This window comes from Hyposmocoma kahamanoa, unplaced genomic scaffold, assembly GCF_003589595.1.
Source record: "Hyposmocoma kahamanoa isolate Upper Pololo Valley unplaced genomic scaffold, ASM358959v1 192, whole genome shotgun sequence".
NCBI classification, from domain to species: domain Eukaryota; kingdom Metazoa; phylum Arthropoda; class Insecta; order Lepidoptera; family Cosmopterigidae; genus Hyposmocoma; species Hyposmocoma kahamanoa.
The window spans coordinates 9,344,505-9,372,429 of NW_020653719.1; the positions used below are offsets into that span (position 1 = coordinate 9,344,505).

A 27,925-nucleotide genomic window follows, 5' to 3' on the forward strand; every position below is an offset into this window, starting at 1 on the left:
ACTTTTCCTGTTGCAGGCGCGCAAGCAGAACTACAACGCCAACAAGCCGCTGCTGCGCAAGAAATCGGAGTTGCCCGCCGACTCGTCGACCGTTAAGGCGCTGATCGAGCACAAGCGCGCCGACCCGTACCTACCCACGCCGCCAGACGTCAACCAGTGCTAGCCCCCGCCCCACCACCGAACTGTGTGCGAGAGACGCCCCCCACTCCCTAACCCATCTTAACATGTCCCGAAACTTGTCTCAACACGTCCCGACACTTGTTACAACATGTCCCGACACTTGTCCTAACACGTCCCGATACTGGACACTTGTGTAAACATGTTTGAAACACGTGGTCTCATGCTCATCAACCTGTCGTAACACGTCTCACTACTTGGTGATTGTCTTAACATGCTTGGAACCCTACTAAAGGATGAGCCTTTACTTTTCGACGTGTCTGAACACGTCTCGATGCACTTATCTGAACACGTTTGACGCCCACCTATCTTAACATGTCGTGTCCTGTACTAGTCTTAACAAGCTTAACAAAAAATCAAGCGGATATTAAAATTACGCGTGTGCAATTTTGCTCGATTAAGACAAGTAAAGATGTTTGCTTTACGTGTAAATTGCGCTTCAAATTTTTCCACAGTTTTAAAACCTATCGAAGCATACTATGCCTCAAAGCAAGCCATAGTAAGGTTGAATCATCGAGTCTAGAAAAATTTATGATTTTGAATTTCCTGTGCGTGTCATAACTGTGACACCACACCAACAATCTGCGAAGGATGCATTCAAAAAAGAAGAATTTGCCACGATTGCCACGCTTACAAACGCCTAATCTTCTTGATACAAAATTATTCTAACTGCTATTAAAAAAAACTGTTCATCAGTTTTTATTACCATAAAATGTATGTATACAACAAATGATAAAAAATGACTAAAACAACGACACGTTCGCTGCAGCCCATTAAAAATGTCATATCAAATTTGAATATTCGAAACAACGTCAATTTGTAGTTCGACCAATCCCCTTCCTGTACCCTGACAAATATTTCAAAATTTCCAATATCATCACGTTCCCGAAAGTATTACCATTGTGCCTAATTGTACCAAAATCTCAAGCACACAGCGCTCTGAAGTGATTTGGATGTGAAGCGAGAGGACGCTTGTGACATGACGTAACGTGGTAGCGATTAATAGTTAGTAACCTCGACTAAGAGTCCACAAGATAATTATATCAAAAAGGTGCTATAATATTTTAGACCTGAAATTCCTGAACTGAAAGTTAACCTGACCTTCAGAGTGGAATGTCAACTGATATCCATTTTTGAATACCATTTGCATTATTGAAACAGCGAATAGCTGTCGGTGAGCACAGGTAGGACTAACGTGACCATACGTCCCGCTTTTATGCTCTGGCCACACAGAAACGTGCGGCGGCCGCGCGTCTGTCGCGCGTTTTACTGTGTCTTCCGCAGCCGCCTCTGTGTGGCCAGAGCATTAAGCCTCTTGTCCCGCTTTGACGAAACAAGACACACTTGACAACAAATATATGAAAATATGGAGCGAATGTGAAAAATATGTAAAGACCAGCCCAACAGACTACACAAAATAGTTCTTTTAACATTTCGTATCTATCATAAACATCTGTTTTATTTTTAAAAGAATAAGAAATATATATTTAAACTAAATTTGTTGGTTGTTTGGTGTTGCAATGACTAATTTGCACGAGAAGTCGAAAATTATTTGCGTGTTAAAATTAAATTTCTATTGAAAGTTGTTCATCATATCACAAAGTATTATTGCACCTTTTTGGTTTACCACGTGTACATCGTGTGTTTGTTCTATGTTTTATCTATTTAGGTTTTCTACGACCCGGCTGTTTTCCACCAATACGTTATATCTTTTTGAGACGAACCACATTATGTCAGTTCAAAATGGTATGCGACTTTGTGCCCACAATAAATGACATACAATTACCTATCCACAAAGGAATTTTCTCTAGCGTGAGTGCCCGATTATACGCTCTTGACAGACACTGCCCCCAACACCCTCAATTTATCTTACCTGAGACGCCCAAAGCGCTTACCACTAAGCAACAGAGGTCGTTAATGAACTGAATAAAAGTAAAGACACCCCGCTGGTGTTGTACTTCTGTGTTTCCGAGTCAATGACATTGAAACTACTGTTTTACTGTGGTGGTAGTCGTAAAGAGGAAAACCTATGTCATTAGGTCGTTTTTCGGCTTACGTTATTAGACCAAGTCTTGGATCTTACTATGAACTCTTATTCCGATTCAGGGGCTACTCTCGATCTCGACTCGAGTAATCAAAAGCAAAAGGCAATGTCAAGTATGAACTTCATTTCGCAGATATAGTTAATCACTCAATTTCGCTAAAAATAATTATTGCATTAGTAAGGGGGGCAGAGTTGGCGACATATCTTCTTGTACAAAACGAGTTTCTGTTAGGAGCGCTGTCGCAAAGGTCTCATTCGTAAGGGAGTTATTTCGAAAAATACTTTTTTGGAAACTGACAAAACAGATTTTAAAAAAAACGTGCGTGGCACCAGCCACAAATGCCGTTTGGCTGGTACCAAATATGTATGACAAATTGAAATTTTGTTTGATATAAAAACTATGTGGGTAATTTTCAGGTTAGTTTTCTCTACCTAATTAGAGTGGCCATTTTTATTGTTTCAGTATTCGAGTATAATATACTGCAATATTAATTAATAATATTTCAGGTTACTACACTCGAATAATAAAGTAGTACTTCATGATAATATTCTACAATATTTCAATAATAGAAATTGCCACGGAAATTAGATAGAGAAAAATTACCCATATTATTATTAGTTACATTTCATGAATTATTATTGTTTTTCGTTTTATTCTATCAGTCTATGTTACTTTTCAAATCACTCTATTATTGACAGTGCGAAATGTAGCTTGACACTCCTAAACAAAATGCAATTAAACTATGATACATAGAAGTTACACACGACCCAAGGACTCGCGGTCGAAGACAAAGTATAGTTAAATTAGTAGTGTTCTTATTTTGGTGTTTTACGTTAATGCAAACTGCATCACCATGTACTGATTGAACTGACTGAAATGCCTGTGCATCGTTACGCCTCTACATGTTTGCGTTATGGGGTATAATATCGTGTGATAGGCCAACATATTGTCAATCAGCAGGGCTAAATAGGCCGCATTGGCAGAATCATAACAATGATTAATTTACATTTCATATTATGAATTTTCAAACAAAACAAAGAATTTAAAGAAAATAAACTTGTCAATTAGATGAATTGCGTTATGTGTATTGTAAAAAATTCATTCTGCCAATACCGATGAAATGTGATTCAGTTTGTTTTGTAATTAGATGTTTTGCTGTTTTTCTCACACCACCGAATGGAACAGCTCCCCACAGTTAGAGATTTACATTGTTATAATAAATACAGAATATGTTTGGAATATACGGAGACGTACACACAGTTCAGTTGTTGGCGCTGTACTATTTAAGTGTTCTAAATTGTAATTTCAGCGCAAACGAGAGTTGATATTTAAAAGTGATATAAGGCCCATTTACCTGTTGAGTTGCCAGGGATGGAAGGTCCTTATTTCGTCTCTATTTCTGGTTATATACTCGATGTAATAATTATAAGAAAAGTAGTGGAGTAATTTTACAAAAAGCAATTGGATATCGTGATATTAAAACATATCGTGACATTCAATAAACTTAAAGATTACAAGAAATTTTTATGCAATTTCTCAACCACACTGAAAGCTAAAGTAAAGTCCATAGTTGGTTTTTTGAGATCCACATAGCGAAACGGAGAACCCCGTACTATCATATTCTCGTATTTAATTTTGAAGTTCGTTTTGTAAATACAAAAAACTTGTTTAGCTCGCCATTTTTGCTAAGTCGAACTCAAAAATTCGTTTTATAAATCTTACCCTTGAAACTCATGATAAATGTGAGAAATCCACAGATCCGCAACAACGTCAATAGAATCCAAAATCACACGATATTATTCCCGTAATAAAATAAAAACCTAAAAGATAAAAACTGCACCACCATCACACATAGATAGTGGAAATTAATGTATAGGTATATGTTGAATGTTGTCTAAATAATCTAAATAAGTTTCGTAAGCAAATAATCACGCTGAAAAGGTGTAGTTTTTACCTTTTTGTGTCGTGTTTTGTTTTAAAATGTTTTGTGCTATAAACAATCACTCGTAAGTGGTTTAAGGAAATTGATAAGTTGTCTTGTATTTATATACCATTGCGCGTTTAGTTTTAATTAAGTCTTCGCAGTCTATATCAGATGTAGAACCAGTTACATATTTTTTTTATCGTAGAAATATAGCACAGCATTGTGCCTAAAACACAGACGCATTTGCGGCGTGGTGTGGTTTTCTTTTAAACTTGCTTTTTTATGAAAATTTGCGAGATAATCGTACCAAAATGAACTCGCCATTTTACACCAACAACCTGGTCTCAACTACGCCTTTACCATGAAATATAAAACTTAAAACAAAACATTTCAATCTAAAGACGAATTTTTGTAATGCACATGCGCACCGTAAAATTGCGACAGCCCCTATCGCTAGTTGTTATTAATCCCGACTAGCCTTGACTCGCCCCCTTTCGAAATTTTCGTTTATTTACAGCAACATGTACTCGTATAAGTCTGAATATCGAATATTACAAAGGCGAACGTAAAAATGCCCAAGTTCAAACATACAAACATACCAAAGTAAACTATCGAATTATTGTTCTAATTTTGAAATTTTAGTTATTCAGCCATTCGGTAAATTACAATTAAGGAATTTTGAGCTCTGGTCATAACACCGTAGAAATTTTAAATGTCTGTTTATGAACTTCAACATTTTTACATTTGGTATTATACCTTTCAAAATTCAGATATGTACCCCTATGTACACAATATAATAGGAAGTTAAAAAAAAAGTTTCCCTGCAACAGTTGATATAACATTATGTATCATAAAAATGATATATTTAAAACATATATTTATTTATACACTTGCAATTGGCTTGATAAATGTTGAACGTAATATATTTTTTGTCATATTTCAGTTGCAGGAGTCCCGATTACGTATTATTTCTATAGTGTGACAAAATAGAATTCGTTTTATTGGACCAAAATTTCTGTAACCGTAAGTCCTAACTGTGACTAGTCGGTAATAACTCGACACTGGCTGTAGAAATTTATTTTACACTATAATTCGACCACTTTTAGTAAATAGTACATTTGTTTGTTCGAAAGGTCTTTCTATAGCTTTTTACGTTTGACAATTTTGTGTACACCTCACCTTCAATAATATCTTGACGAAAGTCTGAAAGTAATTTTTGGGAAATTGAAAAATAAATGTTTTTTTTTTAATATGGCACCAGACAAGTACGCTATTTGGCTGATATGTAATACGACAAAATAGCATTTAATATGAAAAATATATTAGATTTATTTTGTGCTTTTTATATATTATATTACCAGTTTCCTCAAATCGATACTTTTTGAGTTTCTATCTTTTATTATTGAGACTGCCATATTATATTATGTACTTCATTCATCCACTTGTTTTATTACGAATAACATCGTTCAATACCTTGGTGCAGATGATACGTTTTATCAGCACTTGCCCGTTGGGCAATAGGCGTTCATTTTAATGAAGTGTTTGTGTAATTTAAAATAGCAGTCGGTTTGTTGCAGTTTGTACGGTTTAGTAAGAGCACGTCAACTAAACGGTCCAAAGTGTCGAGCGTGACGTGCTCTTGCTGTACTTAGGAATCGCCATCAAAAACAAAGGAAGTAAATATTTTTATGTAATTCTAGTTACTGTAATTATTATATTTTACCATTCCACAGCAGAACCACCTATAAAACTATACAACAAAAAATCATGTAATTTTAATTATAGATAATCAAGTTTGTATGCGAGCCATCAAATAGTTAAGTTATTGTTAATAAAACCAAATAGCAACTTTGTATCGAATTTAATTTCACTCGTAGCAAAGGTAAACACCACGTATTTATTTATTTTTAATATTTGAATAATTAGGGTTGCTACATAAAATAATTTTTGTAATTTGAATAATATTTTGTACAAAATTTTCTATATGAAAATGTTTGCGACAATACATGTAGCCACCTTAATTGTATGTTTAAGAGGGTCTATTCACGGACCAATATATTGACCGGTTAAGGACAGATGTATTCGCGTGTGTTGTAGGTCAGCATATTGGGCTATGATTAGAGCCCTTTATAGATTTAATTAATGAATTCAGGGCACGGTTATGCATTTCGAGGTAATTTTAATTTTATTTAGTTGTGTGTATAGAGTGCCAAAGGATTGGATTAGTTTCTGAATGTTGAATATTTAGTTTTATCAGAAGTGACTATGTACGCGGTTTGGGCATAGATTAAGCACTGTACAGAGGTGCTGTATAAAGAATTTAATTGTATCTGTCCATATATATCTTGCCGTGTTCAGACTTTACGTGTTTTTTTACTAAGGCCGTTTTCACGTAGCGCGCGTGTAATGTGTGCTTGCTAATGTATGGTAGCACCCTACTGCGGCGCAATGCGACAATGGCAGAACAGTTGAAAGTGGAGTCTCACTTTAAATTATCGTTCAGAGTTATGTAGCGTTCCAATGTTTAATCCAATACTTAATTGGAATATCCCTCTGCACACTACTTATTCTATGTAATATATAATGTATACCTACATTTATCATAGTCGAGCTTTAAGTTTTAGAGTGTAATCACACGAGACGCATTCAAACAGCACCCCACAACTGCCGATTGCTTTTACAGCTGACGTGTAATGCGGCTCGTGTAACTACGCCCTTAGCGTTGGGGAGTGACTGAGCGGTTATCATGATATATTTATTTCTATTTATACATTTATAGTCTTATTATGGATTTTCAACACCTTGACTGCAAAATGCTTATATTTGAGATGCTTATATTCATTTGCCGTTGAATTTTCATTTTAAGTTTTTTAACAAAATTGAACTTTATTTTTTACAACATACTTATTGCAAGTGGCTGACTGTACTGAATCCAATGTAAAATAAGGGTTTATAAGTAAAGATTTTAATGTAGGCTTTTATTGTATATTGAATGGATTTATTTCGCGTGTCGCTTCTGGTAAGCGAATGTGTGCACTTCTTATGAGATTCCTTCAGTGCTGCGCAGTCACTTGTTTTTTTTAAACTAAATATTAATGTAGAATTATTTTTAATACTCGGGGGAGTCGCTCACTATCACCAAATTTCTTTTAATTTTACAACAGTTGGATTATATTTTTTAATTTTACCAAAGTTTTTGTTTATATTCACATCGACTGTATATTGCAATAGATAGCGTAAAGTGTCCGCCGAGTATTATTTCGCTGTGTGCGTCATCAACAGCGTGTAAGAGCGTATGGATGTTCATTGCTTCAGAGCTCATTACTATAATTGGTCTTTGTGTTTAATCAGTTATAAAATACAAGGCAAGGACAAATTATGGTTAACCTCCGGCATTAATAATGTCGCAAATAATATAAATTGGTTATTGCTTTGTTTTATGAAGAAGACCAAAATAAATTGGAGCTCTGAAAATGAAATGACAGTGGAATGTATGAGAACCTCACCGTAGCGTTTTGCAGCTGTTCTAGAAATGATAAATTTTGTATAAAATCTTTGTAACGATAATGTAACTGTTAAAAACAAATATTGTAACAGATGACATATTATAAGGTGCTTTATGATTATCGTTATAATACAAAGTTGTGCATATAGTTTGAGATTTTTATTTTACAAAATACCCGCGGGTCACGGCCACCTTCCTCTTCCAAAAGATATGGAACAGCTTTTTTGGAAAAGATTTTTCGCTTTTCTCAGAAATTCAAACATGGCTTCGATCTGGACACGTTCTAAAACCCAAACAGTATAGGTTCCCAAACTTTTTGGCTAACCGAACACATTTTTTACAATGCCCACCACCACAAAAAATAAGAAAACAAGTATTTTTTATATTAACGTAACAAAAAAAATAAATATTTGTAGCGTAATTTTTATAGATAATTCAGATTTCTTTTTCATGTGGGGTAGCAGTCCCTAGGCAGTATCAACGCCCCCCAATTCCTTACGAGGATCCTACACCCCCCCCCCCCCCCCCCCGAACTCTTTGGCCGCACCCTGGGGGCTGTAGCACTTTGGGAAACTATGCATTAAACTTTTTTTTTGTATTGCATGCAGAGGATGAATTCATATTCCACACCGGTGTGTTCAAACAAAGAACCTATATACGGTTATTTACGTTGGTTTCCGTACATTTAATAATCAAAGTTCCTAAATAAATAGAGTTGAAAAAAAAATTAAAAAACATATTGGGTGTACCGCAAATGAATGTCTCATCTTTTGTATAACACTATAATGTCGAGCGAATTTAATTAATAACGTTTTCATAATATAAGGGCAGGAGACCAGGGTAGATACTATTACATAGTATGTAAATAAAAAAGTAGATTTCAAAATTATAACATTTTATTTAGTTAATCTTAAAATATATATCCAATGTATAATGGTATCCCAAAACTCATTTTATACACATATGTAATTACATCATTGATCTAAATAGCTTATAAAATAAGGGGATTTATACACGATACTATTTGCAGGTTTGGAACAGAGAAAGAAAAAATCGGTCAAGATATTATATCACTAGCAAATCAATTAAACAGATTAGGCCATCGAAAATTTGTGCAGCGACATACCCACCGAAATTTGACGTAATTTCCGACGCCTAATTACGCAGCTGAGTTTCGGTAAATATGGCGCTAGGCTGAAAGACTGAAAGTGGAAATGCCTGGGCACATTAAGTCGGTTTCATAATTAATTTCCTTTATTGAACGGAAAAATAACCCGAGATGGAAGGTGAAATAGGACGATTATAGGAGCGATATTTTTAAAATATAACAACCTTACAGGACTAATTACTAACATCATAAACAAGAATTTCTGTTCCGTAACTTTTGACAAAACATGATAAATATACCAAAAACAAAATATATAAAAAATAAACTTGTAGGTAGTAGGTTCAAACTTGCAAGCATCCTCTCCAACGTCTCCCGCGTTTTGCACAGAGTTATCACCGCTTAGAGCGATCTATTTAAATATATTTATTTTTGTATGAAAGTAAACTAATGTACTATTAAAAGTCATGGAACAAAAGTTGTTTATGGTGTTAGTAATATACAGTCCTACGCGATTGTTAGTGTTTTACGAATAACACTGTATAAAAAAAATATTGGAAAAAAGTATCTTTTTTATTCAAAATGATTAAGTTTTTTACTCAATATGAATTAATTCGAAGCTTCTGCCTACCATTAAAGCAAAGAAATTTTGTCCCAGCGCACGTGTCGCAATTCACACATGTTGTTTAATTACGGTGCCTAAAGATTTAGGAAATTAAATTATTTTTTCAGATCTAAATCTCGTATATTTGTTTTTACAAACAAAACAACGTTTCGCGCCCTTTACGGGTCGAAAAAGACAATGGTTGTGTGAAAAAATTTGAAGAAGAAAATTTGTACTATCGCGAAAACCTAAGAACTCTATATTCCTTATAGATTAACTAGATTTTAGCGATTGACACGTATAATCAAACAAAACGGGCAATGCTCAATTCATATTGCGGTGGAACGGAATGGAAGCGAATTTTTGTAACGATATTGTACATAATCGTAATGAACTTTATGGTCAATTGTGTAGCTTAGAAAATGTCGGGAAGTGACGCGATACCTTCGCATCGACGTAACGTAACGTCGACGAAATACTACAGCCTCAAGGCGCAGTCGCGAGTAAGCTCGCGAAGCAGCGAGCACATGCGCCTTCTCGCGCAGAATTAACGCTTAAGTTCCATTGCGTTTCGCCGCAATGTAAATTGAGCCTAAATGTGTAAAACAACGAGCGACACTGGGAGCAGGAGCGGTATTCTGTAATCGCTGACGTTATGATTCGGTATGGCTCTGATAGCGAAAGTCGTCGGTTGCCGTATCGACAACTTACCGATTATGCTATTCTGTAAATCCACGATAACGAAAATCGTTTCTGCAACCGACGCGTACCGACAGCGATGTGACGTCAGCGTTTCATGATCGAAAAATATACGAAATGGGAACATCCCGACGGGAGACTATGTTTCTCGACCAATCACGATCGAGCGTTCAAATAGTCATTTACAAACACTCTTAACTATGGTTATTTAGTTTGTGCAAAGTTTTGTTACATTCAAGGGAAACGTACTGTTTGTGTTTATTTTTTCTGAATACTTCTGCAAAATGACGGATCACGACATCACGACAAGTAAGCATATTGGAGTTCTGTAAATATTTACTGAGAATTTACTAGGAAAACGTCGCTCACCTTAACCTCTACAATCGCGGCATCACGACATAAACAAGTGATTACAAGACACAGCCAAGAACAAGTCCCTTTCAATTACGAAACATTTTGGCTTGCCTTAAGGCAAAACGTGAATTTTTTCCACTTAATACGATCAAAACACAAATATCTAACAGTGAAATTTAAGAAAGCGCGTCGTTAAGCATACCGACGTAAACAGGGTGCCCTCGAAGAGCCGATAAAAATATCGAACCTTAACGAAACTTAACGAACGTATCGAACCGAATTGTCGTTATGATCGGTTAAAGTAGTTTATAGAATAGCATTTGCCGAGAAAATCGATACCGTCGGTAAAACCGATTAACGAATATCGAATAGCGAGTCTCAACGATTACAGAATACCGCTCCAGGTGCCTACAAATTTGTTAAATTTTTACATTTGATTGACCGCTAACAGGTAAATTTTACCAAAACTGTAAGCACCTATTGATCATCAAATCATACCACGTCGAGTGACACTAATGACTGTAAAAAATCCAGCAATTTGTAGGCACCTTAAGGGAGTCATACTTCTTAAAGCGGAATCGGCTTGAGCCAGTTCGAAAAAACTTTGTCCCATGCAATAAGAGCGAAAAAATCGCATCGACGCCGGCGTTCCGAGCAAAACGTGCAAAGCCGTTTTGAAAAGTAATTGAAAAATCAAAAATGATAGTAATGCAGTTTACGGGACAAATTGAAAACAGTCCTGTAGATAGGAAATTAAATTTTCATCGCACTTGATCGCAAGTAATAGTATAAATTGCAGCAAAGCAGGCAGTGTTTTTATCATACAGCCTTAGAGTGGTTATTTTTCATAAACTGCCATTGCAGGTTTAATTTTTCTTCTTTTTAATTTCCTCGCAATTGATACGACAAGGGCGGAATAGTAATACGAAGTCTGTAACATTCAAAAAAAAGAATGACGTAATTTTAATCCGTTTTTTCGGAACTGTTTAATGTTGTAACATTATACTAAACTGAGTTCAAACTTTAACGTTTTTATAGACATTTGTGAAGCATTTAAGTTATTTTTAACAAACTTCGTAGGCGTTAAGATATACTTGAGGAAACATTATTCGTAATAAATATACATAGGTATATAATTTAAAATCAAGGACACCTAGGGTCATAACCCAGAACTCTACTCAATGCTCAAGTCAGGATTTGTGCAGACTTGAGTATGATTTGAAGCACTGGAAATACGACCCTAATGGCAAGGACTTGAGTATGATTTTCAGTGCTCACTGCAATACTCAAGTCCTGACTTGAGCATTGAGTAGAATTCTGGAATACGACCCTCAGGGTTGTACACTGAAAATCATACTCAAGTCCTTGCCATTAGGGTCGTATTTCCAGTGCTTGAAATCATAATCAAGTTTGCTCAAGTCCTGACTTGAGCATTGAGGGTCGTATTCTAGAACTCTACTCAATGCTCAAGTCAGGATTTGAGTATGGTTTAAAGCACTCGAAATCATACTCAATTCCCTGCCATTAGGGTCGTATTTCCAGTGCTTGTTTCAATTGCACAGGATTGCAATTGAAACACAAGCACTGGAAATATAATAAAATACTTGAGCATTGAGTAGAGTTCTACAATACGACTCTTAGTACAGTTCTGGAATACGACTCTGAGTCATTCGGAATAAGGTGTTCCAAATGTATAGATACAAGGAGTGACATTAATTACTTTTTCGTATTGCAGATTTCCGGAAATAGTTTTCCAGTATCGTAGAATGAAACTATTCACCTAGAGAGCTGAAGTTTACTTAATCATCTCCTTTTAAATCGCATTACTTAAAACAAGCTTTTGATTATAACTCTTAAAAGACGTTTAGTTAGATTTATTATTAAAATCCAACTTCAACTTCCTAGGTGAGTAGTTTTATGCAGTAAAACTGTGTAGCTGCAACAAACATATTCGTTGCGCACGGCGCGCGGCACTGACTGAGCACAAGGCCTCGATAAGTAATTGCGACGGCCGCGGGCAGGCTACCGCCGCCGCGCTGCGGCCGTGCTTTTGGTTCCCAGCAATGCCGCAATACTACCGACCGCCTCCATCGACGATTTTAGTACTCGTACCGAACCACTAGTTAAGAGCCAAAAAATAGTACTTTAGTAAGCAAATTTAAATAAATTATAACAATCTTCAACAACCACGACTTTTACTTCTCCTGCAATAACAAGAACACCTAAAACTGTTTCCGGAAGTCCGGAATCCGAAAAACTAATTAATATTTGGTGGTTTTAACCATTTTATGTCATTCCTTGTATCTATATGTAGACATTTATCTACTCATTCGGAACACTCTATTCCGACGTTGAATTTTTACTCACTGTGATTGCAAGATGATTACATTATTATTTCTTCAATCTGAACTTAGATCTTTAAATGATGGAACCATTTTTTGCACACCCAGCATTGGGGAAAAACGTAATTGCAACTACAAATTACATTTAAAAGATTGTAGTTCAACTACAAGTCCAACAATGCCGTTGAACATGTAGGTTTCATTACGGTCCATGATTTTACAGATTACTCGCACAGCCGACTGCCACACACCGGCCCCGCCCTTTTCATCTGAACAATTAATCACTTACTGAATGACAACCTAGCACTGGCCCCGCCCACTTCGCGCTACGAACGCGTATGCGTTACCATGCATTCCTTGGGTCGCGGGTGGGAAGTCGCCTTTATTCTTTGGAATAACAATCCGCAAAACAAACTTCTTTTACAAAATGTACTTTGTAGTTTTAGTTATATTATCACTGTTAACATCATAGGAGTAAGGTTCAGGTCAGAAAACTAACTACCTAATTTCGAAGGCAATTTTACTTATTTAAATATTCGATTATATTATTGTGAAATATTAAATAATAATTCATGATACTACATTCGAATATTAGGTAATACGTCATAATAATATTCTAGAACATTTAAATAATAAAAATTGCCACCGAAATTCGGTAGAGAAAACTGAAAATTTACTGGTTGCACCAGCGCCTGCCCTTTGGTCCTACAAGATAAATTCTTTTATTTAAAACACAAACCCTCAGAAATACAAAATTCCAGATCAAGCGTAGCTCGTTATCGAAATATAGTATAGAAAGGGAAAGTTTCAAGGTACTAGCGATGTCTGTGAATTACACTATACTCTATAACATAATTATAAACACGTCTTACAACAAGATTACAACTTTTCGACTTAGCATTGAATCACCTGCGACATTAGCAAAAATCTCTGACATTAGGTTTATAGTCGAATGAGTAAACTATTCGTGCGCGCTGATTTTCTTTTAAACTTAATTTTTAACTTCTATCTTTGCTTGCTCTAGTCAGTGTACTAAACGCCATTATGATCCCTGTATTTTTTTTTATCTCAATAATAAAATAAAAAAATTCGTAAAGTAATGGCGCATTCACACCAGGCCGACATGTGGCAAGCGCCTGCCCGCCGAAGGCAGCAAGCTACCCAGTATAAATATTGAGTCGTCGTCAGTTCGCGGTCGCTGTGGACCGAACAAGTTTCAACGTATCTGCGAACGCGTCCGACCATGATAAGACCTTTGTAAGTAAAGGCGGCCTTTGTAAGGCGCGGACCAGGTGTAAATGCACCATAACGTTTTTGGAAAACTGTCAAAATAGATTTAAAAAATATTACGTACGAAATAAAACTAATATATCTTTTTACATATCAAATACAATTCAGTCATAATGAGCACGAGCCACAGGATATTATTTGGCTGGCGCCACATACGTTTGTTTTTTTCAAAACTGTGTTGTCAGTTCACCAAAATTATAATTTCTCGAATTTTGTTACAGAGGATGCGATATTTCGTTGCCTATTTATTTAATTTGCCATCCATTCTCATTCCTTAAAACATAATTTTGTAGTAGCTAAAGTTTTCAGATTTTGTTTTCACTTGCAACTGCTCAGTCTGGTTACCTGAGGTATAAGTTTTTCTAGTTCAGGGACCAGCCTCCAAAATCAGATTATTTATGATATTTCGATATTATGAAGCATTTATTTTTACATGCACTGTTTATGGATACTATGAGATATTTTTTATTAGTTTATTTATTAATAATGTTCTTTCCAGTCTTTGTCTAATTTTCAACTCTCATGTATTCTAAGTTTATACTTTAACAACATTGCAAGGTCAGTGGAGGAGAAATCCAGTCTTGTCGAGAGTCCATGATACTTAAGGCGGTCTCCAATATTGTCAAATTTAATGCTACCAAAACACAGGCGTGTCTATTCTCCACAAAATGTAGTCCCTTTAACCTGACTCCGACTTTTCGTGATATATCCATACCGATAGCTGACCGTCTCCAGCTATTTGGAATGAACTTTTCGTCCGACTTGAACTTCGGCCGATATATTTAATCCATGGCCAAAATGCAGCCAAGAAGCTCAGTATCCTTTCCAAGGTGAGGCGTTACTTCACACCGGCACAGTTGCTTCAGTTGGACCAAGAACAAGTTCTACCGTGTGGAATACTGCTGCCACTGGATGATCAGCTAAATATCAACTGACCACCTTGGATTCAGTTGACAAGCGTGTCAAGATTATAGGTGATTCGGTCTTAGCTGTAGAGCTAAACTCAGCCGTTAATTTGAAATTGACATGCGAAATATGAGGTACATGCAAAGGTACGTCGAAATATGAAAATTGCAACAGACTAAAATGTCCAGACATCTGTGGCCGTAGCATGGCAGTATATGTGTGATAAACCTCTCCGTGACATATTTATTTCACTTAATAAAGCTATGTTGTCCTTTTTTTTTATTGGTATTACTCAATAGGTAAGATACCGCACTAGAGTCAGAGACATTCGTTCTTTTATTTATTAGGTAATGAACTAATGTTATACATTTTGAAGAACAAGGATAACGATATGAAATGCGTATATGCGTATCTTTGTCGTATAATCATCGCCGCGAAAATGATGAAACAAAATTTTTTTCTAGTTTGAGTTTTTACATATTTTACAATAAATTAGTTATTATTTAGTTTCTAATTACTCTCATGTATTGAACTGTATTAAAAATGTACTTACCTTTTTCCAATAATTTATAGGTATCAATTTGTTTGTTTTTATTATTTCTTTTTATCTCGTCTGTCGCGCTCATTTTTACGTTGATAAAATTACTGTGCAGAACTGTCCAAACATTTTATAATCAACGGCGACCTTGCGGCCATATTGGCACTGCGATGTTCTTTTGCAACCATTAGTCGCGGCATTCGCGACAATACAAAAATGTGACGTCACGGTGCTCGCCACATTAGTTTCTGTGGTAAAATTTTATAATACCAGTTTATCATCCGAATTTGACAGTTAAATGTGGATATAATAGCTTTATCGCGGCGCATACTACGGGGGCTAGATACGACGCTCGTTCTATACGGCCAGACCTTTCAGCAGACATATTTCACGTCGCTCATACATTCGGCCACCTAGCTATGGACCGAATCTCTTATTTCTCTGTTGCGGTGTTTTAGAATGATATCACATATTCAACAACCAACGCGCACGAACAGCATAAACCGACCTGTACCATATACACCTTTAGAAGGTGGTATATCCTCCGTTACTTCTTCCTGGTGGACAGCTGGTGTTTGAGCAGCTGTATCTGATCGTGCTGTCGCGTCAGCTGCTCGTTCAAAGTGGCCACGTGCTCTGTTAATACGCTCATTTGTTCTTCGTAGTTATGAGCTGTTGAGTGCAACTCTTCTTCCTGTAAGAAAAATCGAGCTTTTCAAGTCAATTGGTTCCACCTGGATTCAATATGATTGACTTTAGAGTCCATCAACATAGCTAAATATAATAAAAATTGGCTAACATTTTAATAATTAATTAAAAAAAACTTCAATTTGTCTGTAGTTTAAATTGAACCCTTAATGCGTCGCGCAAACGTTTGTCTTGTGTTGGATACAAGCAACCGGCTACCAGAGGTAAATATTCTATTTTCCTAGATTTCATATGAAATCGACAGTCATCGGTTGCGGCAACCGCAATTTGTTTGAAAATAGAATATTCGCTTCTAGTTGCCGGTTCTTCTTCGACTTTATAGTGTTATAACTCCATGGATACAATCGATGATTCCGCCAATGTCAAGTTAAGGAAGACACGCGTTTTTTACTCAAAATTTGACTGGTGTATTTCGATGGAATTCGCCGAGAGGAGAATCTAGCTCGATACAAGCCGGCTGTTTGTATCCAACCCAAGACACGCGTTTGCGCGGCGCGTAAAACAAGTCATAATTTAAATTTTTATTTCTAAAAAAATATTAATTTCACAATATTGGTTATTTTCTCGTCAATTGCATTTTATTTTTTGAATTAATTACAAAATTAAGAAAATCGCAAAATAATTATTAATACAAAGATCGAACACTCAGAAAAAATTCCTTCGATCCGGCCGGATTCGAACCGATGTCTTCTAGCTTACTGTGCCAGACACTATTATACCAACTAAGCCACGGAACGAACCAGCGGACCTCACGAATTTTTCTGTGCTTGCGTATTTGGTTTTTCATCGACTTTTTTGTTGTAGCGCCATCTATGAGAAATCTATGAAAGATTTATCACCCAGTTAGTACCTTTACAGCTACCAGTCCTGGTGAGAGATGTTGCTATTCACTGTATTTTAAATTTTTACTGAATTGATATTCAATTTTTTTTGTGAATTTGCTCCACTAGTTTGTTATAATATAGAGTGATATAGATATAGTGTTCGATCTTTGTATTAATAATTATAACAAACTAGTGGAGTAATTTCACATAAAAAATAATTGAATATCAATTCAGTAAAAATTTAAAATCTCAATATAGTTGTTTCAATATTAATTGGCGACTTTCCAATTTAAACAATACAACTTAAATATTATTATATTGTTTACGTTCAAGTTATAGTTTATACTGCACCCTCACAAAAGTATTGTATTTTTAAAGAAGCCGTTTCGGTGATATTTTGTTTTGTACTACGATGTAATAACCGGCATATTTTAATATATTTGAATATTTGTCATTTTAAATTTACAGATTTCTCGTTTTGCAAGCTGCAGAAATGTAAATTTACATTATTTATTAATGAAATCATAAAATATATCCTGATATAAAATTGACCTCCTCGAAGACGGAAAAACGATTAAACAGAAAACGGAAAGAATGAAGTTCGATCAAAGGACAAGCCCACATCATTTGTTTGAAAAAAATTTACCCCATAGCGCACAGTTTCCCAAAGTGGTATTACCACCCCCTGTGGGTGCTGTAAAGTACTAGGTGAGCATTAGGGGCCTCGGAAGCAATTGGGAGGCGTTGATTCTGTCCAGGGGGTGCAAGCGTAAGTTTGTGAACCTATGCCGTAGCGCTTAATCCTGTTGCTAATGATGATCTCAATTAGAAAGACGCCAGTTAATAGGAAATGAAACTATTTTTCCGGATTTAAATCACGTATATTTGTTTTTTCATACAATCCGACATTTCGGGCCCTTTACAGGTCCCATGGTCACAGTTGGCTGAGGTGGTACAGTCTTCAACCAGTTATGTCTAATATTGATGCAAACCACCCTATTTTTCCACTATAGTTACAATAGTTATTAAATAAATACCTTATTTTTCCAATTTACGCTACATTGAGTTTTACAAATTATTTTATTGAATGAATTTTTTAACACACACACACAGGGAACATGGTTTGGGAAACAGGGAACATGGTTTGGGAAACAGGGAAGATGGTTTCTCCGTACCACCAGTTTGGGATCCAGTATTTCCTCTAATGAAAAATCCCAAACAGACATAAGACTGCAGTACTAATTAATATGTTTTAGTTTATTCTAATTTCTGTTTTAGTTTATTCTAATTTCTATTATTAATTAATAATAAATTGAATTTAATAAAAATTCATTCAATATAATAATTTGTAAAACTTAATGTAACGTAAATTGGAATGTTTTCTTTGTAAAATTAAAAATAAGGTATTTAATTAATAACTGTTGTAACTATAGTGAAAAAATAGGGTGGTTTGCTTATTATAATGTATGTATATAATATACATATATTTAGGAAATTTTAACACATCTAAAATCTAGAAATAGTGAACGACAAATAGCGTATTTTGTAATACTCACAAGTCTACTGATAGTGCCATGCTTCTCTTCCAACGTACGCGCGTCTGCCTGTTTGTCTCGCTCCATCTCCTCGAAGCGCAAGCGCAGCATTTCACACTACACAACAGACAATAGGCAACTTGAAGGGCATTTATGTTTTTCTCGTTGTATTTTTGATATCCATAATATGGAAAGTATGCAATAAGGCGTTAGACCTGGTCTCAAACTAGAGATTTCCTTTTGCACAATGAAAACCTGAGCAACGAAATTAACGGAGCAATCTTCAGAGTTCACAGACCTGGTGCAATTTAAGAAAATCCGAAAATCGAAAAATTGAGATGTGTGTCTGTGAACTTAAAATTCTTTCCTTACCAGAAGGCCCATGACCAGCAGTGGGACTTTATGGATAGATGAGATGACAATAATAACATGCCAGACAACTTCACCAATAGCCTGGTCTCAAACTAGGGAATTTCCTGTACTATGAGTACCATAGGAACGGAGTTCATTCCGGGGCTTTTGCAAGAACACCCAGATCAGAACTAATTTAGAAAGTTCATATCTCCACCTCCTATCGGGAATCCAACCCGGAACCTCCTCATGCAGCGCTCACAGCATAAACCGTTGGGCCATCGTGGTCATCAAATATATAAACGCCCCGACAAGTTACTATTTAAGTTGCCAAATATAGTGAAGCTTACCTCCTTCACATAATGTTCAGTCTTGCTCTTCAATTCTTCCTTCTCAGCTTTCAGCTCGCTAGTTTTATTCCTGAAGTACGTCGTCATTCGGTCTTCCCTTGCTTGCACCTCTTGGTTCAACAAGAACGGCACCTCTAAGCTTCCTAATAGGCCAGTCACTCTGCCTTCTCCATCTACAGAGGTCTCATTGAAATGGTTGAAATCTCCACTATCATGACCGTCACCTCTTCTTCTTTGTGATGCCGATATATATTTCCCTATTTCTAGTTTAAGGCTTTCGTTTTCCATTTGGAGTAGCTCGTATTTCATTCTTAGTTTTTGGTTATCCTGTAAATATCATTTGTTCATGGTTTAGTAATGGTTATTATTGTAATAACAATCAAGCCTGGGCAGCATTTGAAATAGAAATACGTACAAGATACCCTAAGGTATTAATCCCCTAGCATTTTGGTTAAGAGAGCCTCATTAAGCATTCTACAGAAAAGTGTTAAAGAAATTCCCGCTTTGTGGTTGATATTTTTATTATGTATTTAACATTGACTTATAATAGAATAGAATAGAATAGAATAGAATTATTTATTTCGGATCATGATCCATAATAATGTTAGTAATACAGTAAATTTTACTTACGTTCTATGGTTAGTACAATACAAAATTACTTAATTTTAGTGAGAAGTGAGTCTAGACCACTACCCTACGCACGTGTAGTTGCACCCAATGTAGTTGGTAGGGGCAGTCCAGCCTATTGGCAACAACGGCTAGGATGCTATTAGCGCTGCCGCGCACACGCATCATGAGTGAGGCAGCCTTCTTGCGCATAATGGCATGAAAGCCATCTGTGTGCGCCTCCGTGAACATGCCGGATGCACTACAGTGTCGCGGCAGCCCCATCAGCATCCTAAAAGCGTTGTTATATTGTACCCTTAATGTATTCAGGGTTCTCTGCGTATACTTCACCCACAGGCTGCTTGTGTAAAAGTTTTGGCAATATGCTTTAAATAATGAAATTTTTACTTCTTTGGTGCAACGAGCAAACCTGCGGGCGAGCATGTTACATCTAACAGACAGGGCCCTTCTCTCCCTCTCCATGTCGGCACATAATTACATGGACGTCGGGCCCGCGCTAAAAAGTGTCCGAACTTATAGGGCGTTAAAATCGTATACAGAGCGTCATTCACGCTTTAGTCTTCGCCTCGTTAAGCATTCTACAGAAAAGTGTTAAAGAAATTCCCGCTTTGTGGTTGATATTTTTATTATGTATTTAACATTGACTTATAATTACATGGACGTCGGGCCCGCGCTAAAAAGTGTCCGAACTTATAGGGCGTTAAAATCGTATACAGAGCGTCATTCACGCTTTAGTCTTCGTTTGTTCGACTGACAGCGAAGCAAGCAAAATTAGACAGTAATGCGATGACATTACAATTTAAATTCAACGTTTTAGCTTTTTCATATTCCTTTACATGTCACTACGTTTAAATAGGTTGACTTGGGACATTTTTTTTGTGGTTTTTGTATTAGACCCGTCGTCCATTTATTTGTAAGTCAATGGTATTTAAGTATTAAAGATCAAATTGACTCAATGAGTTTCAAATGTTATCCACGGGCGCCTTCAAATAAGACGCTGATACAAGGTTTTTCAATAGGAACATGACAATTTTGTATTTCAATTTGACCAACGCGAGCACGTTTGCAGTTAGTCAAACAATCCATCTACTGAAGAGTGAGTTCGGTAATCGTGTAATCACTTTTAAATTTAAAATCTATAAAGGTTAAGTTTGTTTCACACTGTTCTACTTAGGACCAAATAGTCGGTAAGGCGGTCAGGTATCTTAGGGCATCAACTGTACTTTGCATTTCTATTTCAATTGCCTCCGTGGCCGAACGGTTACCTTACCGGACTGCCACACAGGGGTCCAATATTTGTATGGCCTACATTTATTTCTCTCGTGAGTTTGGGTGGGTGGGTGCACCCGAGACACAGGGTTACCCTAGTGTGGTGCTAGGTTGATTATTGTTATTATTATTATTAAAAACTATGTAAATTGTACTTTAAATACATGTAAGAAAATAAAGCACGTATTTTGACAAACCATGAATATAAATAAATATAACAAATAATAAAAAAACAAATAAAACACGTGAGAAAACCACCCATCTATACAAAATAGACATTGTGTTAGTGACAATTCTAAAATAAATGATGTCTTCTCAATACAAGAACACAAGGTAATTCACACTATAATTTTTATACTTAACTAAAATGTTTGTGTTAGTGTTTTAAAATGGCAATACGAAGGTAGGTTTAATGCCATCTTATGGTGTTTCTGTTAACAATAAGCTTGAATTTAAAAATAACTAAATTAATGGTTCAATGGGACATACAAAGCACAAATAGGCATGCATTTTTCCTGCCATATAGATTTGGCTACGCAGATATTCTATCACGACACGTTGTATCCAGTTAAGACGAAGTTATCACCAGTGTCGGAATAGGCTGTTTCGAATGAGTAGGTAAATGTGTACATATAGATACAAGGAGTGACATAGAGTAGTCAAAACCCCCAAGTAGTAATTAATTCATTATTTCCGAAAATAGTTTTACTGCATTGTAATGTAAAACAACTCACCTAGGAAGCTAAAGTTGGATTTTAAAGTCAGTCATTATACTGACTTCGAAACAAAATTCAAGAGATTTAGCTATCTCTTACCTTTCACCAATGTAAACATTTTTTATGAGCTAAGAACAACAACTTGTTTTAATATATTAGGATATTGTAGATACTTTTATATTCACCCATAAGATACAGTAAAGCTATTTCCGGAAACCCGGAAGGCGAATAAAGTGATTAAATAATATTTGGTGGTTTTAACTACTCTATGTCATTCTTTGTATCTCTATGTTTTTTTTTTAATTTATTTTTCTTGTCAATTACATTTTTTTTACAAATAAGATAATGTTCTCCCATGTAGACATTTATTTACTCACTTGGAACACTCTATACCACTGGTTATCACCGATTGTCATGAACTGATGACAATAGGCAATATAAGATAACAAAACGCATGCGGAGCAAAATCTGCGTGACAAGAAAAAACTTCGGGAGCATCTCACCTGTTCTACATTGTGCACTTTCATACTAAGCTGCTCATTTACATTCAAGTCATCTACCGAACTCAGAGCATCTTCGCTTCCGATCTGAAATGGTTCACCATACTGGAAATTATGTTTCATTGTTTTCACATCCATTATTATCATGAAGATATAAATGTATAATTAAAACACACAGTGTTCACCAAACTACTACATGTACAGTGCTTAGTTTTGCAACTGAATATGAAACGCGTAGGCCGTCGCCCACATGTGGCACTAGTATAATACGAGCAGATAAATATTCATTTCTGTTCATAAAACCGTGCCTTTGTTTCGAATTTCTAGTAGTCTGGCCCCAATAGTATCTTCTACTAACTAGTCTCAAATGTCACAAGTTAATGAAATTTGCTCTAATCAATGAAAAATTAATATGTTACAGATAGTGACAACAAATATAATAGACTTCAGACACAATATTACAATAAATACAGACAGATCGACTCATCCGTAGAACAAAGCCCTATGTGCAAGACTGCTTATTCTCAGGAAATTGTACATTTCATTCGCTGTTCTTAGCTGTGGATATTAGAGCGACAGTTGATCGATTTTATATTTCCCAAACGAAATAATACATAAAATTCTGAAAACACCTATAGCTAGGCCTTATTTTAAATAACTAGATTATGTACTTATCCTCTTTTCGTTGTATAATCACATCGGACTTTGTTCTTCGGATGAGTCGAGATATATTATAATGAATACTACGGGCCTACCGCTTAACTTAGTCGGTACATGAGGTAGCTGCGCGGTGCGGGAGGAGAGACGGTTTACTTTAGGGCGCTAGGAACGTGCCCGTATGTCGTAACATTTTATTTATCATTAGACGACAATCGCGTCTAGCCTGTTCCCATATCACGACTACCTGTCGTGACTGCATCGTGGACATTTATTTTATCGTCGAACGACTGTCGTGTCTAGCTGTTCACACTAGATCGGGACGATAATTCATCGGTTTACCGCCTTGTCGTTTGCACGACAGAATCATTTTTACAATCACATTTTTATCGTGACGTTTTATTTATCGTTGGACGACTGTCGTTCTAACTCTTCCCTTGTCACGCCAGTCTGTCGTCTTAACGGCAAAAAAGTCGTGAACGACAGTTAATCGTGTTGCAATTATATGTGAACAACTTCATTTAAATATGCAAGACTTGCACTTTAAATTGCACGACTATCTGCCGTCACGACATAATGGGAACTGATGATATTAAATAACAAGTTGATTGAAAAATGTGCCAAATGGCTTGTCTATTCATTTAAATTATCAATGAAATAGTTTTTTTTTATTAACGTTTCACATAACACCTATTGACTAATTTGGTAGGTACTTTTTTCAATGAACTTGCTATTCCACATCGTCAGAAAAATCTTGTTGAAATTATTCCGTGTGCAGTGCGACAAAACTGTTACTCCCGCACCGCGCAGCTACCTCAGGAACCGATTCACTTAAGCGCTGGACCCTTAGCTTGTTAGCCCCATTATCACATCACAAATATCATGATTTATTAAACCCATAGAAATCCAAGAAGACAAATAACACGCCGCGAGACATTGCTGTTGCTGCTGCCTGTCGCTAGTCGTTAGGTTACAAAATCAAGCTTTAACCTTAGTTCAAACACAGCTGTTTGAACCACATAAAAATGTCATGTGTATGTGTAGACACAGCTGCGATAGTGAGACGTGTGAGGGAAGTTACACATCAGTGCATATGTACTCGGCAATAGGCACTATTGGCCTTAAAAATAAAATAAAAAGGCGCTATTGGGTGCATCTAGTGAATGTTCTCCATAAAGTACACCAGCTACTACCGCACTTGGTTTTTAACAATCGTATTTGTTTAATATGCGTACAGCTGGTCCTTTTTCCTTTTCATAGATAAATAGTGTTAAAATCATGATGACTCACTTTGGAAATACGCGGCCTTGGCAAAACTACAGAGCCCCGTTAGGCACGCCATAAAAATAGATCCGCGTCGTCAGGTATGAATGAAAATAAGGAAGATGCTAATGTAAACAAGCTATGCGTTGTTGAACCGCGCGGATTTCGTCCTGTCCGAACTAACCCTTAGCAAGTTATTTTTTCCATTAGGAACCCTTTCACGGCAATAAGATGGTAGTTAAAAATAACTGTTATGTAGAACACTAACTTACCAAACTTCCACCTTCAGATAAGAAATCTCCATTACAACTAGCTGCTTGACTATTCGGCGGAATATGATGAATTTTATTCGGCGTGCCACCAAGTCTTTCTTTCTGTGTCTCTTCCAGAGCAAATTGTAGTTCTTGATTTTTGTTTCGTAGCTTCGCAATTTCACACTTGTATTTACTGTCGCTCTCATTTATGAGCCGCTGGTAGTCTTCTAGTGTGGCTTTAAGTTGAGACACTTCGAATGTTTTGTCTGCAAGCTGTTAAAGATAATGTTCCTAAGCGCTTTTGGTACCACGTACAATATATAATATTTTATATTTAAAACTCCTTCCTTCCTTCGGTCCTTATATTTAAAACTTTACTGAGAAGTCAAAAAAATTGCAATTTGAACTTTAATTCTGATTAGATTGATTCCTCTCATTTTGTATGCGAAATATAAATAATGTTCGATCTTTGGTTAATATAACAAACTAGTGAAGTTATTTCACAAAAATATATGAATGTCAGTGTGGTAAAACATCTTGATATTCCATAAAATCAATATTACACTTAATACAGCGACATCGACGTCAGCTAGTGGTAGCTGTAATGGTACCGGCTGAATGAGAAGCTTCATAAGTCTCTCACTAGGTGTCGCTTAAAAGCCGAAAAAACCATAAAAAACATGTAAAACAAACACATAGAGGAAGTCATAAGATCTGCGGACTCAACCTGTAGGTCAGCAGAGAATCGCCCTGGTTTGGCGTAGTCGCAGGTTCGAGTTCTGTCAGATCGAAGGAATTTTTCTTTGCATTCGATCTTTGTATTAATAATAATTAAAAACTATTATAGTGAAGTAATTTCGCAAAAATTTGATGTATATAATGATAGTAAAAACATAATTATCATGATATTCAATAAAATACACACAGTTATTTCACAAAAATACAAATAATCAGTGTTGTGTCCCAACGCTGTATTAAAGTCTACCCTATTTCCTTATGACAGGATGCAGCCCAGGCGCTGTTGCCATTGAATCTCCACAAAACATTATTTTATAAAGTTAAAATAACAGAATTATTTGTTCATTATTATCAGCTGATGTATGGTCAAAACTCTTTACTAACCCCTTGTAACCAAAAATAGTTATACTACAAGTTATGTTTAACAAGATAACAATGAACAATGGTATTAAACTTCAATAGAATAACATTGTGGTATCATATATTTTCATTTCTGTTTATTCCAGACCTGGGAAGCCCATAATGACTTCTACTTACAAATCTTCGGTAATTACCAATAATTACAACTCGGATTCAAGATCATCTGAATTCAAGGACTGTAGAATTTCCTTGCATTCAATTGGTTTTTTTTACATAACATTTATTGCATTGATATAATTGTTCCGTAGTGGTTCGTACCGGGTGTACCCAAAGGCATATGTGATTGATCACACATAAGAAGTGGTAGTCTACATGAAACAAATTTAGCATACAAAAGTTCACTAACTTTGTTTGTGAAATCTTTCAACCTCTCTCCTGAAAAGTTGTCATATATGTCATATACAGCAAGAGTATAGTAAGTATACAGCAAGAGTGAGAGTCAATATGATTGTATCATTGTGACAATGCAAAGTCTTTCATCATCATCCAACCTTTTTATCACCCTTTTCTCTAGTTCCTTGCCACTTTTGAAATTTTGAAACATTTTCTAATACTTTTTCTTCGCCATTGTTACTTTGCTTTGTTCCATCATCATTCCCATCAAAATTCTCGAGGAGAAAAGACCTCTTCAATCATATAAACCTGAACTGCTTATAAAAGCAGCAATATATTACATACAAACACAGGCCCTTTTGGGATAAGTTTTTTCTAATCTGTAGTGATTTTATATTATAACATGTTTTTATATCATTGTTTTTGTTGTACCTGTTTTTGTTACAGCCTGTCCTACCTTTCCTGTTTCTTTTCCTTCACCTTTTCCCAACTGTTATACCTTGTACAATAAATTATGTGGACCAAGTGTTACTTTCTATCATTGTTATGCAAGATACATACATGTGACATCATTATTGAGAAATAATTGTATTGTATAATATTATGGCTTACCTGTGAAGCATACTGTGCATTTTCCAAGATCTTCTTCTGAAGTTCCTCTTGCAGCAGCCCAGAGTCCAGTGGAGCTGTGTTACTGGTAGAAGGTTGTTTATCATCTGTTTTACTCTTCGATTTCTTTGTCAATTTTAACTGAAAATATTTTTATTAACACTTTCACATGCAACAGAATCAGTGCTGAGTTATCGTGTTCAATGCAGAGATACAATCAAATTTTTATCAAGAGAAGAATTTAATACAACTACTGTTCAACAGTATTTTGATAAACCAAATTCTAACATTTATTTTTGCTTATAAAGTTAGCACACAAATTAAGTATTATAAACAAATGAAAGCAAATAAGAAATATAAATAATGTACAGTCAACGGAACATCAAGCTACACATTGACATATCTTGTTCCATTGCATTGGAGGCAATTTTCTAACAAAAATGTGTAGTCTGGTGTGCTGTTGACTGTACATAACTTTAGTGTGCATAACATGAAAACAATCAGAAATATCATCATCAACCCTTTTGCCCATCCCACTGTTGGACACGGATCTCCTCTGAGGTGAGGGTTCAGACCATAGAGCACCATGTTGGCCAAACGCGGCTTGGGGACTTGTCACGTTTTTAGAGAATTGTGAACCTTCTTCGACATACAGGTTTCATCATAATGTTTTTCTTCACCGAAAAGCTCATGGTAAAATTCAAATTAAATTTACATTTACTTTTTGCACATAAATTCTGAAAACTGAGACGTGCGAGCCCAGATTCGAACGCACGGCCTCTGCTTGAGAGGCGGTGGGTCAAACCTTTGGGCTACCATGGCTTTTCAGATCAGAAATATAAATATTATGCAAAACAATGCTAGTTTGCAAGGTTTGGTTTCAAGTTGACTTTGTTACTGACCTGGAACGACTCGAGCTCGTCCTGAAGGACGGACACACGCCGAGTGAGCTGCTGATTCCGAAATGTTAACGAGTCTATTTCTAATTCTCCTTTCCTCAAACTTTTTTCCTTCTCCTTTAATGCTTCTCGAAACTCATTCGATTTCGCCTGTTCATCTAAAACACCCTTTTTTAACACCTTCACGTGCACCCTCAACTGTAACAACGGAAACAACAAATTTACACAAATTGCCGACCGTGTTTCGTAAACTACAGATCGCTATAGCGATTACCTTTGAATACTCCGAAGCCAACTTCTGATACTTCGCCTGAATATCTCCTGAAGGCACACCTTCCATCGCTGTGTTTTTCAGGAGTACATAACTGTTTTATATTACGGTA

At 36.0% G+C, this 27,925-nt stretch overlaps 2 protein-coding genes across 4 annotated transcripts in view; one reads left to right on the plus strand and one right to left on the minus strand.

Annotated features, from left to right (window-relative positions):
* Positions 1-359, plus strand: part of LOC113226683 (serine/threonine-protein phosphatase 2A 56 kDa regulatory subunit gamma isoform-like) — a 76,681-nt gene extending 76,322 nt beyond the window's left edge. Inside the window, exon 11 of the mRNA XM_026459405.1 lies at positions 17-359. Within this exon, the coding sequence (XP_026315190.1) occupies positions 17-163 (147 nt within the window). The 3' untranslated portion in view covers positions 164-359. The remainder of the gene's footprint in view (positions 1-16) is intronic.
* A 12,230-nt stretch (positions 360-12,589) lies between these two features.
* On the minus strand, positions 12,590-27,902 carry LOC113226550 (protein phosphatase 1 regulatory subunit 21). 3 transcript variants are annotated; one of them, XM_026459216.1, is made up of 9 exons: positions 27,817-27,902; positions 27,546-27,740; positions 26,647-26,784; positions 24,562-24,816; positions 22,373-22,474; positions 19,258-19,584; positions 18,578-18,673; positions 16,089-16,183; positions 12,590-13,726 (listed from the first exon to the last, which is right to left on the minus strand). In XM_026459216.1, exons 1-9 carry the CDS (start codon positions 27,880-27,882, stop codon positions 13,717-13,719), a joined length of 1,284 nt encoding a protein of 427 aa, XP_026315001.1. In that variant the 5' UTR covers positions 27,883-27,902; the 3' UTR covers positions 12,590-13,716. The 3 variants fall into 3 exon arrangements, with proteins under 3 accessions (XP_026315001.1, XP_026315000.1, XP_026314999.1); XM_026459215.1 differs by lacking the exon at positions 12,590-13,726 and having other exon boundaries at positions 15,530-16,183; positions 22,373-22,456; XM_026459214.1 differs by lacking the exon at positions 12,590-13,726 and having other exon boundaries at positions 15,530-16,183.
* Between the last annotated feature and the right edge of the window lie 23 nt (positions 27,903-27,925).

Bases quoted from the DNA above. Each gene is read 5' to 3' on its own strand.
- LOC113226550 (XM_026459214.1), bottom strand. From the start codon at position 27,882: ATGGAAGGTGTGCCTTCAGGAGATATTCAGGCGAAGTATCAGAAGTTG. The intron at 22,475-24,561 runs GTAAGTTAGTGT...CATAATTTCCAG, and splicing joins TATCTGAAGGTGGAAGTTTG to TATGGTGAACCATTTCAGAT. The intron at 19,585-22,372 runs GTGAGATGCTCC...TGATATTTACAG, and splicing joins AAGTGCACAATGTAGAACAG to GATAACCAAAAACTAAGAAT.